The 16,330-nt window shown below is 37.6% G+C and overlaps 1 protein-coding gene across 1 annotated transcript in view; it reads left to right on the forward strand.

Annotated features, from left to right (window-relative positions):
- ANKRD28 (ankyrin repeat domain 28) overlaps window positions 1-16,330 on the forward strand; it is a 127,401-nt gene that overhangs the window by 76,402 nt on the left and 34,669 nt on the right. Inside the window, exons 8-14 of the mRNA XM_010856753.1 lie at window positions 804-1,016; window positions 4,801-4,879; window positions 5,602-5,716; window positions 6,800-6,882; window positions 8,676-8,739; window positions 8,946-9,014; window positions 11,527-11,667. Of these exons, the coding sequence (XP_010855055.1) occupies window positions 804-1,016; window positions 4,801-4,879; window positions 5,602-5,716; window positions 6,800-6,882; window positions 8,676-8,739; window positions 8,946-9,014; window positions 11,527-11,667 (764 nt within the window). The remainder of the gene's footprint in view (window positions 1-803; window positions 1,017-4,800; window positions 4,880-5,601; window positions 5,717-6,799; window positions 6,883-8,675; window positions 8,740-8,945; window positions 9,015-11,526; window positions 11,668-16,330) is intronic.

Consider the following 16,330-nt stretch of genomic DNA (forward strand, 5'->3'; position numbering starts at 1 on the left):
CTAACCCTCCTCTCAGCTGCAGGGTAGCCAGCTCCCACCCTAGACAAGCACGTGTCTATCAGGTGTGCCGTGGGTTACCTCCCAGAGGACAGGGACAAAGGTAAAGTTCTTCATTACAGGAAAGCTGTGTAAACTTGAAAATGTTAATCCAATATATTTTTTAAGGAATAGAAAGATAAACTTGAGTTATATGAATTATTTCTCAGTACTGATCACATTGTTTAGAGCATACTCATTTTGGTAACATATCAGTGTATCAGTATGTAGGCTGGAATATATCTAGAGCCTAAGTTTGTTGCAAAAATGAGTTAAATAAATAGGAAAGGATGTCACTCATTTCTTAAAAATCTTGCAGTCTACTAAAAACCAGCTTTCATCTTTGGTCACTGTAAATGAACCAGGAGAAAATATGTGTGTTTTTCAGTATATGTCAATTTTCAGTTTGTGTCCATTTTTCATGATTCTTAGAGTTAATGCTTTAATTGTCTCTTACCTAGAATGCTTTTTAAAATATTTGTTTTCATTTTCCTAAAATATCTCATGTAATCATTCAGTTTTGTCTTGAAATAGACATTTGTCTATATGAATTATATTCCCTGATGGTACAAAATCCATTTGACACCAAAATGCTGCAGTTATGTTCATTTTTTTAAAAGAAGTTTAAAATTATAAGCCTTATCTGTATTATTTATCCCTGTTTCTCACTTTAATAATTTGATTTCAACCACAACGTTGTTAAGGTAGCTTACAGCACTAATAATTAGGAAGACTGCATTAACATTGACCTTTTTGTCTTCCAATAGATGAATGAGCCAAACGCCTATGGAAATACACCTCTTCACGTAGCCTGCTACAATGGACAGGATGTTGTCGTGAATGAACTGATAGACTCTGGTGCTAATGTAAATCAGAAGAATGAGAAAGGGTTTACTCCTTTGCACTTTGCTGCTGCATCTACACACGGAGCATTGTGTTTAGAGCTTCTAGTAGGCAATGGGGCCGACGTCAATATGAAGGTAGGAAGTCAGATCAAAATCCCTACCTAGTGTTTCGGGTTGTGCTATGTTAATACTGTTGGTAGCACATACCATTCAGCAATAAAAAGGAATGAGTTACTGGTACATACACAGAGAAGTCTTAAGTACTATGCTGAGTAAAAGTGTTACATAAGAATTTGTTCACTGTTCCCACTTATATAAAGTTTTAGAACAGACAAATAGTAATGAGGTGCCAGACTATCTATAGTTGGGGGTAGAAAACAGGACAGTTATTGTCTCTGGGAGCAGGGATTGATAAAAAGGCATGGGGGAACTTTCTGGTATGGTGGTAATGTCCTGTATTTTGAGAGCTTTGGGTTATATGAATAAGAATTAGTCAAAACTCATCAAGTGGTACATTTAAGATTTCAAAGGCCTCATTGCATGTAAATGTTCCCTTAGAAGGTTACAAACCAAGCTAATATTCAACCTTAGTTAATGATACACATACCAAAGTATTTTAGAGGCAATAAGTAGATTATCTGTAGCTAATTTTGAAAAATACCATTTAGGGACTTCCCTGGCAGTCCAGTGGTTAACATTCTGAGCTTCCACTACTGGGCAGGCATGGGTTTCATCCCTTGTTCTGCATACCACACAGCTTGGTCCAAAAAAAAGAAAAAAATCACTTAATAGAATGGGTGGGTGGAGAGAGAGACTGATGTATGATAATGTTCATATAGTAAAATGTTAGCAGTAGACTCTAGGTGGTACACATATGGGTGTTCACAGTAATATTCTTTCAACTTTCCTGTTTTGAAATTTTTCACAATATTAGAAAAATTAAAAGATGAATATCAGTGGTTTACATACAAGGAATAGTTGATTTTTGGTCAGTTGCTTTCAAGAGTGAGCATTTAAGTTTTAGAAATACATAAAAGTTCTGGAGCTAAAATAAATGTACTTTTACTGCATAAGTCTTTGGAAATGCACATGTAACCACAATTTTGAACACAACTACTTTATAATGTGTACTTGTCATTTATATTTTCCAAGTTGCTTTCACTGATTGTGTCTGTATTAATTTATTAATTCATTCTTTGGGCACTTGCCAAACCGTGGCTTGTGGAATGAAAAAAAGAAACCATTAAAAAAAAAACAGAACCATTTAGGATTTGTAAAAATATTTAAGCTTCGAATGTTTTCAGAGCTTAATTACATAACATTTCAGCTCCTTTTGTAGGTGTGATAAGCTGGTGTCTTTCAAAGGATAGGGAAGGGAGTCGGTTTTCTCATCTCTAACTTGAAAACATCCTTTAACAATGCCACTGACCCACTCTGACAGCTGTAGCAGCAGCAAGCCCATCTATATTTAGGTCATTGCTCTAAATTGCCCTCTGCCAGCTAAAGGACAGAATTTATACATATCAAACCATGGAAGGAAAGGGCATAATATTAAAAAAAAAAAAAAAAGCCCTCTCTGGTACAAGTGTTTCTTTTAAGAAAATACATTTAAAGCTTTCGGTTCTCAGTCAGATCACCTACTGAAGTTTTATTGTTAATAATTTAAATAACGTCTAAAAATTTCCTAATAATAAATTTGAACTTATTTTGAATTTATTTGGATTTATTCAATTTGAATTTATTTTGATTTGAAGAATTCCTGCTGTTTGGATAATCAGTGCTCAGAAAAAAAAAATTCTTAACAGGAGTGGAGAGTTTTGTTACTTGTTTCCTCAAAAGCCTAGTAATATTTTTTAGTAAAGAGTGTTTCAAAATAAAAAAAATTGAAATTATCTTAACATTTTTCAAATGAAAAGATCTCATCAGATATTTTTAGTCTAGATAGATCTGTTTATGATAAAGTGGCTATAGTTAAAATTATCTTTGTTAAATATTAAGTGTCTTGGAGTAAGAGAGACTTACCTGTATCATTAACTGTTATGCATTTTTTAGTGTATCGATGGCTCAGTAAAAATTAAGCTGTTTATTTTATACAGTGCTGTTTAGACAGACAGTTACTATAGTTTGAAAATAATTTAATTACTTGGTTCATGTGTCATTGCCTACGTAGCTGACCAGTACCTGTAGTTATTTTTAAGTCTGTGTTTTCTTGTGGAATGTAGAGATGAGAATCATTTCTACAAGAGGGTTACTTGCTCATATCAGTGGTCCTATTTGACATTACTTCCTTAATGATTTAGAAAATTCAGTGGTGGATTTTACACATGACAAGGGAATATTTTAGCAAAGTCGTTAAGATGTGGTGGTGAAGTAGATTTGAAGACAACAGGCCATGACATTGATTTAAAACTGGATTCCATAAAAGTTGCTTTGATCTTGACTAAGGATGTGTGACTTCCTGCTGATGTGCAGCTGTCCAGTTACCCTAGCGCCAAGCTCATTGAAACACACTCTCCAGGTTGTTGACGATTTCTGGGTACCGTCCAACCCTGACATTATGTAAAAACTGTTGATAGTAGTGAGTTTTCAAGTAATGTGTTTTCATTGAAGAATATATCTTCATTCCTGACACCAACGTTACCTATATTTGACAAATGGTTATTTGAATAAGGCGCTATGGCTCCAAAATTTGCCTTATAAGAAAGAAAATCATACTTGCTGACCCTCAAGTCCTCCTTATCAAGTCATCTTTCTCCTTCATCTTTTCCTCCCATTTCATTCTCTATTTTGATGTTTCTGACCTGATCAAATTGTGGATGACTTACATTTGGAATGTAAATTTAGGTTCATAAATATTCAGTTTGTAAGTTTTTAAATTGATTGTCCTACAAAATACTATTTAGATGTAAAGTGAACGTTCTTTTAAAAAGAGCAATATAGGTCTGGTTTTTCATAACCTTGCTTATCATGAACCCCGCTACATTGACGATGTCACTTGCTGCCTTTTTTTCCTCCATTCTTCAAGTGTTTATTCTATAATCAGTTACTATAGAGGATAGAAACTCTGGATAGTATGTATGTTGAAAGCAAAAAAAAAAAAATACAATTTCATGCAATATATCCAGTTGTCAAGCCAGATAGCTATTATACCTTTGCCCACCCCCATCCTATATGTAAATTTTGGTCAGAGTACCCCAAATACTTCTTTCCTTTGTGATAATCACATGTATGTTTTGATTAACAAAATAATTTAGGAAAGAAAGGACTTTACCTAACTCACAGTAAAAGATATCACTAATTCATATTTGGAATTCCTCTGAAATTTCAGAATTCCTACATTGAATACACATGCACAACCAGTCTAGTTTATTATCTTAAGTAATTTGAGAAAAAGCTAACAATATTGATTACAAATAATTGTAAACTAAGTAATGTATAAAGTTTTTAAAGTGAATTATAGTGGCTGAAGTTAATTCTGACATTCACTTTTCCTTGGTCAGGGAGGGATTCAGCATTTCTTTTAGGACAAAAGAATTATAGCAATGTGAAATTTTTGAACCTTGCAGCAAATCCTGGCTGTACCACTTCCAATGACATGACCTTGGTCAAATCATTAGTATCCTTGTTCTTCAGTTCCCCCATCTGTGAAATAGGAGTGATACTAAGATTATAACACACCTACCACTCGGGACCTTCTATAAACTGTAGGCACTATATATTTGTGCTTTATGGTATACATACTAAAACATTAGTTCATAATTTCAGATAACTGTTTTACACTGCCATAGGCACCTATTAAACCTAATGCTTGAGTAATAGTTATACAAAATAAGGTTGCAAGAGGATATTCAAAATAAAATGAACAATTACGTGTTATGAATATAACCAGAATTTTAAATCTTTTTTGTGTCTATTTCAGAGCAAAGATGGAAAAACTCCACTGCACATGACTGCCCTCCATGGTAGATTCTCCAGATCACAAACCATTATCCAGAGTGGTAAAAAGTATTTCTGTTTGTTTTTTTTCTAAAGTAAAACCATTCATCCACATAATGAATGGTATTGAGGAATTGTTATAGCAGTATACATAATTTTGACATTTGATATCATATCTCATGAAAATCAGATAATGAAGAATTTTAAATGCCACTTACATGTATCTTTTATAGTTGTTTTTCATTTATTTCTGTATTGTTTCGCTTAGATTATTTATATAATATCACTAGCAGTTAGTACTGGCTTTAAAAAAACATGCTAAATAGAAAAATAACTCTGCCTTTCCACTGCAGTTTATTATATATTGACAAAACTCAGTTGCATTTCTCTTTCCCTTTTTGAATATTTTGAACTGTTTTTAGCATTTTCATTTCTTTTCTTTTCGTTTGTATTTGAATTAGTACTAGGCAAGCTAAACTTTTAAATAAAAAGGACTTTTGGGTACATTACTTTAAGGCAGTGTTTCACAAGCCATGTTCCAAGGGACTATTTATAAGTAGACTTAAGACAATAGCTGTTCTCATTTGGCAAGGAAAGGGTAGGAGTAAACTCATGATCAAATAATTGATGAGGCGTTGCAGACTGTCTTCTGATTTTTAAATCTATAAAAATCTTATGCTCAGTTCACGAAATTGCTCTAAGTATAAAATCTGTAATCCCAGTGCCTGACCCAGTAACTTTGCTGTGGATGAAATCTATGGATTTTATTCCTCCTTTGTTGCAGGAGCTGTAATCGACTGTGAAGATAAGAATGGCAACACTCCTTTGCACATAGCAGCGAGGTATGGCCACGAGCTGCTCATCAACACCCTCATCACGAGCGGGGCCGACACCGCCAAGTAAGTGCCTGCCAGGCAGGGGAGCGCGGGTTTGTCCTGAACGTAGGACTGTTGCTTGAGCTTTTTCCTCTTGGTGTTGATGATGTAATAGAATGTTTAATACGACTTCATTGGGTCTTTTTATGTTTTTTATCCCAGTTCTTTCTAGATTATGACTAATATGTTAAAGTTTCCATGTAAAATTTTGTTTGAAAGATGGATTCTCTTGCATGCTCTGCAGAAATACACACCCTACTTAAATTGATGCTTATCATTCCTATGTGTAGTTTTACATTTTTATTATACTTTTATATGTTCATAAATGTTTTAAATATTCTTTTAAGCTTTCTAAAAATGGTATGCTACTGTATGCTTCATGAAACTTTTTTTACATGCGGTTGTTGATTTAGCCATGTAAATATAAATTAGGGCTTTTTTTCCTTTCTTAATCTCTGTAAGTAACTCTAGTTCATTCGTTTTATAAAATTTAATTCTTGTGTAAAGATTTCACAGTTTATTCATTCTCCTCATTTACAAACACAACTTACTTCTGATTTTTTACTGCTAGGAAAAATTACTGCAGTGAACAGTCTTAAGCAAAACATTTTGCCTTGTGGTAATGATTCTTGATGGCAAAGCAGGTGGGATGATTTTTGCTCCTGAGACAAATGTCTATAGAGTCATTTTTGGTTGTCCTAATTAGGGCAGAGTGCCACTGCCACCCAGTGTAGCTCGAGCCCAGGGACATTGGTGATGTCCTGCCCTCTCCCCAGCACACACGCACACTGTCCTGCCCTCTCCCCAGCACACACGCACACTGTCCTGCCCTCTGCCCACCACACACGCACACTGTCCTGCCCTCTGCCCACCACACACGCACACTGTCCTGCCCTCTGCCCACCACACACGCACACTGTCCTGCCCTCTCCCCACCACACACGCACAGACCCACACAAGGTCCACAGTGACAGTAAGTAGTCTAAGCTCGAAAAACCCTACTCCAAGAGGAAAGTTGCTGGAGAAGTTAAGTAGTTTCTTTTTACTTTATTTAAGTGACTGTATTTTTCTCGCATTGTGATGAAGATACTGTCCTCTTTGCTTTAGACGTGGCATACATGGAATGTTCCCCCTCCATTTGGCAGCCTTAAGTGGTTTTTCAGATTGCTGTAGGAAACTTCTTTCTTCTGGTGAGTGGAACCTTCACAGACAAATTATCCTCTTTTATGGTTCCCCCAAACTCCCTTCCATCCTGCTTTTGCAAAATTATATACAAATACATCCAAGTATGGATCATTTATTAACCCCTCTTAGAAGATATTGGGCCCTATAAGATTTGATTTTCTCTTCAACTCTGGGAAAGGTTTTATTTTTCTAGTGATTTCTTCCCCTCTCTTAGTTGGGGAATGGCATGTGGAATATTTCTGAAGTAGTCCTTTTATGTCTGGAAGCAAAATATCTTCATTTGCATGGTTCCTTTTTAAGAACCAGTGACCAGTTTACAGTATCTTCTAGGTCTGAAATGTATACCATATTTAATTACTGTTTTAAAATACCACAGTCATAGTTTGATACAAAACAGGATCAGTAGCTTTCTGTTAATATAAATATTACTATAAAGATATTTATTAAAATGTGTAGAAGTACTAAATATATAAGATTTTACTTTAAATGGTATTCTATTAGCATGTTACAAAAGTTGAACAGATTTTATATATTATTAATACTTATGATTGCTGAAAGAATTATGGGAAAGTTTCTGGGAAAAATTAGCATATTGTGAGACAGACCCTTCTGAGTTTTTCTTAATGGTACCTTTTTTTCCCCCTTGGCTTTGCCCGGTCTTCGTTGCTGCGAGGGCTCCTTCCTAGTTGGGGAGGGTAGGGGCTGCCCCATAGCTGTGGTGACAAGCTTCGCGTTGCTCTGGCCTCTCTTGGTGCAGAGCACTGGCTCTAGGCGTGCCGGCTCCAGTCGCGGCTCCAGTCGTGGCTCCCAGGCTCCACAGGGCAGGCTCCCGTAGCTGTAGTGTGTGGGCTCAGTTGCCCTGCAGCGTGTGGGATCCTCCTGGATCAGGGGTTGATCCTGCATCTTCTGCATCTGCAGGTACATTCTTTACCACTGAGCCACCAGGGAAGCCCTTGGTGATATCTTTTAAGTGATGTAACTGTGTTTTGAGTGTTTTAAGTGTATGCATACCACAAGTAATCACATACCCATTTATCTATGAAAGAGAATTATAAAACTCCCTTCTCAGTGTTAGTAGTAATCCACAGGTAGCAAAGGAAAAAGTTTACTAAGAAATCATTCATGGGGCTTCCCTGGCAGTCCACTGGTTACTCCGTGCTTCTCAAGGCAGGGGATACAGTTTCTATGCCGGTCTGGGAACTGAGATCCCACATGCCGTGCAGTGTGGCACACCACCCCCCCAACAATGTTTATGTATCTTACAGTTTAGTATATTCACAGAGATACATGACCATGACTACAGTGGGTTTTAGAAAATTTTTGCTACCGCCCACACCCAGAGAAACTTCATTTGGCATCAGTTCCCCATTTCCTCCCTCCCCCAGCCCTTAGTAATCAATAATCTACTTTCCATCTCTAAATTTACCTGTTCTAGGTAGGTTGTAGAGGTGGAATCACCTAACGTGGTTTTGTGACTGGTTTTTCACTTAGAAATGTTCTGAGGGGTCATCCAGTGTTACAAGTATGTATCAGTACTTTATTTCTTTTTATTGCTGAATAATATTCCATTGTATTCTATGACTTTTAAACAAGTACTCTAGCATTTGTTTTGAAAAAACCCCAGTGTTTTAGTGGTAATTAAAAAAAAATACATTATTAATCTGTTTTCAATTAATTTGTACCTATTTGTAAGTCATAGTTTTGTGTATGATGGGGTGTGATTTTTTACATTGTTAATGTAATGCTTACATAAAGTAACATGCATCTAGTATTACATAAGATGTATTCATTCTTGTAGGATTTGATATAGATACCCCAGATGATTTTGGCAGGACCTGTCTACATGCAGCTGCAGCTGGAGGGTATGTTAACAAAATTTTTACTTTTTTTAAGAAAAAGGTAGCTGATCATGGCAGGTTTTGTTGTTGTTGTTTCGTAAAATATAAGTCATAGTATTTTATTCACTCTGCCCTCATTTGAAAACATACTTTTATGCTTATTTAAACCTACCAATTTCATCATAAAGTTATTGACAGTTGCATCTTCTCATTGTATTTTTCCTGGGTAGTAATTTGGAGTGCCTAAACCTTCTGCTGAATACTGGTGCAGACTTCAACAAAAAAGACAAGTTTGGAAGGTGAGCTGTGGTACAGTTCCTCTATAGCTCCTGCTTAATGTTATTTGCTTAATGACTTTCTCAAATTATAATTTGGCATCTGTGTTAGTCGCTCAGTCATGTCCAACTCTTTGCAGCCCCATGGACTGTAGGCCACCAGGCTCCTCTGTCCATGGGATTTCCCAGACAAGAATCCTGGTGAGGGTTGCCATTCCCTTTTCCAGGAATCTTCCTGACCCGAGGCTCGAACCCATGTCTTCTGCATTGCAGGCGGATTTTTTACTGTCTGAGCCATGAGGGAAGTCCTTAATGGCTTCCTTAATGACTTTCTTAATCTTTTTATTTGGCTTCTATGAGTTAACTAAAAACTTTCACATCTTTTACATTGTGATCATGATGTGTTGAAAGATTCCAATAAGGAAATAACTTCTGAATATTCATTCTTACCCACAGCCTTCTTCCAACTGGGCCCCTGCCATAGCCCCATCCTACCAGCCACAGCTTTCCTTTATAAGCACTACGTACCTTTTATGATGTCATTCCTCTGCTTCTTTATAGCTATGAAAATGTAACCCATGTGCAGTACCTGTGCTCCCTAAACAGCAACTTACAAGAGCAGTGGTAGTTCTCCATTCCCTCAAGTCATTCTTTCTTAGAGACTCTATGGCCTAGCTTTTCCAGAGCACTAGGAGGGAGGAAGCAGGTCACAGTGTGAAGGCAGAGGCCCTGTGTTCCCTCAGCCAACCCGCACTCTCACTGTTCAGCCCAGACCTCACTGTTGCTTGCATCTGTGACTGCAGTGATTAAAGCCACCAGGGTCTGCTAAGTTACTTAGAGTGGGAATTGACCCAATGTCTGTTGGAACCATATAGGAAAGGGTGGAAGGCAGTTTGAAAAACATGTGAGCGTGTTATAGTGTGTACAGAAGTCTAATGTACGCAGGCAACTTATGCAGTGTTATAAACCAGTGTTACCTCAGTAAAAAAAGAAAAAGAAAGGTGGCAATATGAGCGAAATTGTGTGTCAAGAGTTTGAGAATTATGTCAGAGTATACGATAAGAGAGAGGGTATGTGTTGGAAGGAAATGTGTGAATATGTATCAGTGCCTGGGAATGGTATAGTGCAGAGGTCAATAGAATCACATGTGGTAGAGAATCAGAAGTGTGTGAAAGAAAAGTGAAAACAACTGTCGGACCCGCTGTTCCTTTGAGGAACAGACTGTTCTCATATGCCTGCTGACTGAAGGAGCCAGTGGCCCAAGAAATCAAAAATCACTTTGTCTTTGGAGTGCAATATTTTTATAGCTAATTTATTTTTGTAAGTGTGCTTTTTTTTTTCCCCCCTTTTAACAATTATTTATTTTATGTATTTGGCTGCACTGGATCTTCATTGCTACATAGGCTCCCCTCTAGTTTGGTGAGCGGGGGCTCCTCTCTAGCTGCAGTGAGTGGGCTTCATGTTGCAGTGGCTTGTTGCGGAGCACAGGCTCGAGGGCATGCAGGTGTAAGCCGACTTTAATCCAGCTCACGTTAGTTAGTTTGTAGTACATAAAGCACTGTATGCTACAGGCAGGGCTTCTAACTGTACAGGCTTGAAAATAATTCAGGAATAATTGCATCTTCAAAAATACTATTACTATATTATACTAGTATCCAATAAAGTAAAATAATGCTTCACTGTCATTTTCCCAGGTATATATTTTAGAAAACAATATGCCATGAAGACTCTGGACTAAATTCACCTTCATTTTTCTGTTTTCTTTCTTCTTCCTCTTTTTGTAAATGAAAAGTCATGAATCATTATAGTTTTGTAATCTAAATACAGAAACTCCTAAATTTAATAGCATTGTTTTTCATTTCAGTAACTGGAAAGAAATAAGCTACAAATATTCAGTCTCTAGTAATTAACACAGTACCCTAGCTCTTCAAAATGATGAAAAATCTTCAAAAGTATACATTTTTGCTTGAGAAATCTGATATTACTGTGAAGCTGTCCCATATAGTTGATATTACAGCATTCTTTTTCATACTTCTGTATCTTTCTTACCATTTATTCCTCAACCGAGACATAACAGAAGGTGCTACCTCTGTACTGTGAAACATTTGTATTAGTATAGGGGAAGCTTTGTTAAAATGAAAACTTCTTAGATTGCTGATGGTATTAGAGAGGAAGAAGAATACAAGTTTTCAAGTTTTGGAGCAGAATATGAAGGGTATCCATAATTCACTCAAAAACCTGTAATTGTTACTGTCTAAGCTATGAAATGCTTTTAACTGTGTTTCTATCTTATTTTACATTCTTTTACTTTTAACTGTGTTTCTGTCTTATTTTGTTTTCTTAGAGGCTTTCGGGCATCTTGGTTTCTCCTCCTAGCTTTCTGTCTGGCCCTTTGAAAGACTTAGTATATGGCAGAAATCAACCTCCAACTTACTATAAATACAGTATTTATAACTGGGTGGATCAGCTGTGCTCTTACTTCCTGGGGTGTGTCCCTGACTTTTTTTTTTTTTTTTTAATTAATTTGGGCAAAAAGATCTCCACTGCATTACGCTGCTGCCAACTGCAACTACCAGTGCCTGTTTGCTCTTGTGGGCTCAGGAGCAAGCGTGAATGACCTTGATGAGCGAGGATGCACGCCCCTGCACTACGCAGCGACGTCAGACACGGACGGCAAGTGAGTGTCTCGTGGTGAGAGTGCAGGGTCGTCGTCTCTGTGGACCAGCACCTGCAGACAGGTGGCGGCTTTCATAGCAAATTTGTATTTCCTTTTTGTACTCTTTATTATTTCTTTCCCTGAGTGTTCAGTGTGGAAAATAAGTTGTTTTTATAGTTATTCTTAATCATAGTTATTACTACCTGCTTCTACTCAGCAGCCTGCCTTATGAACTAATGAGGTGGTAGAAGAAGTATAAAGGTCCCTTTTTGTCCTCCCTTCCAAAAGCACATCTTAGTATCTACCACTTCCAAGCTTTTTCCACGTGACTTCTCAGAGGCAGCAGTGCTGAGTGTATCACAGGGAAAAGGAGAGGCAAGAGGTAGACAGACAGTGCCGTCAAGAGGATAGGGTGGAGATTGGAATACCAGTATCCTTCAGATAGAGCATCATATTCCCAAGGGATCCCTGTAAATCTGTGTTTAAATGGGGAGTAATTGAACTGGCAGAATTGGACATAGTTGGTACTAAATATTAACTTAAGTAAATTATGTAGACAGCGAGTGAGTAAATGTTGCCCAAGGATGACTTAATAAAAACAAATGAGAGATTTATAAATTCTTTCATAATTAATTTTCACCTGAAGTTGGTCAGATGTCTGTACCTTAATGTATATTGCCTTCTTGGAAGAAAATGAGCTCATTAGAGACAGAGAAGATATCTTCAGGATCTGTGGTATTCCCCATGAGTCTGAGTCAGTGAAGGGTAGAAAATAAAAACAATGGTTTTGAGGGAAAGATTTTATAAAATATACTTCAAGGAAGTTGCATTTAATAGAGATCTATTTCCTTATAAAAAGCATAATTTAATGATATTACTCACAAATATTAATTTATTATAAAATCTGTGACTGTAATTGCAAATCCCTTTTGTTATGTTGGATTTGTGGTTAAAATTCTAATCTTGAAAGCTCTAGTAAATACGCTGTCAGCACTCTGTGTCTGCTAGTTCTGCATCTGCAGATTTGGGGAGCTGACTATATTCATTGTAGGGTTATGTTCATTTTTTTATAAGGGACTTGAGGGTTCATGGTCTTTGATATCCACAGGCACTCTTGGAACCAATCCCCCTTGGATACTGAAGAATTACTATACTTTCTTTTTGGAGAAATATATAATATATACAGTTCCGTATATATCAGAATAGTTAAATATAGATAGTTTTTGAGAGAAGCTGTAAATTATTTGAATTATGTTTTTGGGCAGTAGAGCTTTAAAGAAAATCTGTGATAAACACTTTGTAAGTCAGAAAGTATTTGGGTAAACTTAGGTGAGTTGATTATTCTCTATTTTATAAATTTTATAATTTTAAGATTTGGTTTATAGGTTTTCCTAAAATAGATGATAGCTAAAATGACTAGATCACATCGGTAGTCCTTTACCACTGTTCCCATAACTGCTTATTGGATATTGCCCAGTGATGTGCATAAATTCCACTGAGGTCACATAGACACAGAGATTACCCCGTGCTCCTCCTGCCCTTGGACAGTTAAACCTGAATTCCTACACAAAAACATAAAAATGACAATGCTCAACCTATACTGTTTGAGATTTGTGGTTTTATTTTAAGCCAGTCTACTTTTTCTTTAGAACTGTACTTAGCACTGAAGTGAATTAAATTGTTAGTTTTATTAACTAATATAAGCTGTTTTGAGCAGTAGGCTAGAGATATTTATTACTTAGACACTTAATTCTCAGTATCAATACAAGCAGCCTGATGTACTAGAAAGAACATGAGCTTTATTCCAAAAGACCCAGTTTAAGTGTTGAGGTCTTCATAATATCCTCTTTGAGCCTGAGCAAGTAATTGTTAGGCAAAAACTTACTTATCTATAAAATGAGAATGAAACCTGAAAAAGTGAAAGTCTTAGTCACTCACTCATGTCCAACTCTTTGGGATTCCACGGACTATAGACCTCCAGGCTCCTCTGTCCATGGGATTCTCCAGGCAAGAGTACTGGAGTGGGTTGCCATTCCCTTCTCCAGGGGATCTTCCCAACCCAGGGATCAAATGCAGGTCTCTTGGATTGCAGGCGGATTCTTTACCGTCTGAGCCACCAGAGAAGCTAGATTCTTTAACACGCATGACCTCAGTTTTCCCCACAATTCTAAGAAGTAGGCTTCATTCTCAGAATTGTGGGGAAAACTGAGGTCATGTGTGTTAAAGAATCTAGCACTGTTTTTGGAGCCTCTCTCTTATTTTTAAAGTATCAGAATCCCTGAGGTCTTCTCTAACACCATCATTTATTAACTCTGATTTGTTCCCTGGGAACCTCTGGAAGCTCTACGCTACAGTAACCACAGAGTACCAGAGGCGTTCTCTCAGCAAGTTTTGGAGGCTTACATAGTAGAATTAAAGCGTTGGTTTATTTTTTTGGATTCCAAGGCTATAAATCCCTGGAATAGGTTAGGTAATAATAAGAGAATCTGAAATACTTCATTCTGCTGCCAAAGCCAGAGTGAAATATTTTCTAAAAGGATAAATAAATTCCCATGGCTTCAAATACTGTTATTAGTAATTTGTGTCTGTTGGTTTCCTTCTTGAACAGTTGTTTGATAATGTCCTGTTACCCTCCCCAGGGAACATTGTATACACTGTGGGATTTTTGACACACTGCCATTGGTTCTCTGTTTTCAAAGTGACAAATACTAACTTATTATAATTGTGTGTGTGTGTGAAGTCGCTTAGTCGTGTCCGACTCTTTGCGACCCCGTGGACTGTAGCCTACCAAGCTTCTCCATCCATGAGATTCTCCAGGCAAGAATACTGGAGTGAATTACCATTTCCTTCTCCAACCCAGGGATCGAACCCGGGTCTCCCGCATTTGAGGCAGATTATTAATGTACAGTTAATAGCACAATTCTACTCTCTGTGTGTCCCTCTGTCCAATTTCCATCAATGTTGGAAAAATACATGACATCATTTCTACTCACCCTGCTAGTTGTCGCCATCATCCTGATGCCTGCAATCACTATAAGCAGTCATGACTCAGCAAACAAAAGTATTAAATGTATTCAGTACTTATAAACAAAACTCTCTTTGCCATTTGAACAGAAATAGGGCTGCCTATGAGCACAAGGGTGAGGACATGGGGCTGGGGGTGCTTATTCTGATTACGTATAAAGAAGACGACCTCCTCATGCCTTTTCTTCTGTGATAACTACCAGTAACACAGGTATTTCCATAAATTTATGTAGATCATTTCATGTCCTTCATAGTGTCATCGAGAGAAGGCAATGGCACCCCACTCCAGTACTCTTGCCTGGAAAATCCCATGGACGGAGGAGCCTAGTAGGTTACAGTCCATGGGGTTGCTAAGAGTTGGACACGACTGAGCGACTTCATTTTCACTTTTCACTTTCATGCATTGGAGAAGGAAGTGGCAACCCACTCCAGTATTCTTGCCTGGAGAATCCCAGGGACAGAGGAGCCTGGTGGGCTGCCGTCTGTGGGGGTCGCACAGAGTCAGACACGACTGAAGTGACTTAGCAGCCACAGCAGCATACTGTCATCAGAATTACAGACCTACTATATATCTGTCAATAGCCTTTTCTGTGTTCATGTGGTTATAGATACATGTGTTTATGAATGCATAGATATATTTCACTAAGATACACTTTTTTTTTTTCTAATTTTATTTTATTTTTAAACTTTACATAATTGTATTAGTTTTGCCAAATATCAAAATGAATCCACCACAGGTATACATGTGTTCCCCATCCTGAACCCTCCTCCCTCCTCCCTCCCCATACCATCCCTCTGGGTCGTCCCAGTGCACCAGCCCCAAGCATCCAGCATCGTGACCTGGACTGGCAACTCGTTTCCTACATGATATTTTACATGTTTCATTGCCATTCTCCCAAATCTTCCCACCCTCTCCCTCTCCCACAGAGTCCATAAGACTGTTCTATACATCAGTGTCTCTTTTGCTGTCTCATACACCGGGTTATTGTTACCATCTTTCTAAATTCCATATATATGCATTAGTATACTGTATTTATGCTTTTCCTTCTGGCTTACTTCACTCTGTATAATAGGCTCCAGTTTCATCCACCTCATTAGAACTGATTCAAATGTATTCTTTTTAATGGCTGAGTAATACTCCATTGTGTATATGTACCACAGCTTTCTTAGCCATTCATCTGCTGATGGACATCTAGGTTGCTTCCATGTCTTGGCTATTATAAACAGTGCTGCGATGAACATTGGGTACACGTGTCTCTTTCCCTTCTGGTTTCCTCAGTGTGTATGCCCAGCAGTGGGGTTGCTGGATCATAAGGCAGTTCTATTTCCAGTTTTTTAAGGAATCTCCACACTGTTCTCCGTAGTGGCTGTACTAGTTTGCATTCCCACCAACAGTGTAAGAGGGTTCCCTTTTCTCCACACCCTCTCCAGCATTTATTATTTGTAGACTTTTGGATCGCAGCCATTCTGACTGGTGTGAAATGGTACCTCATAGTGGTTTTGATTTGCATTTCTCTGATAATGAGTGATGTTGAGCATCTTTTCATGTGTTTGTTGGCCATCTGTATGTCTTCTTTGGAGAAATGTCTATTTAGTTCTTTGGCCCATTTTTTGATTGGGTCGTTTATTTTTCTGGAGTTGAGCTGTAGGAGTTGCTTGT

Source organism: Bison bison, unplaced genomic scaffold (genome assembly GCF_000754665.1).
Source record: "Bison bison bison isolate TAMUID 2011002044 unplaced genomic scaffold, Bison_UMD1.0 scf7180017864374, whole genome shotgun sequence".
Taxonomy (NCBI): domain Eukaryota; kingdom Metazoa; phylum Chordata; class Mammalia; order Artiodactyla; family Bovidae; genus Bison; species Bison bison.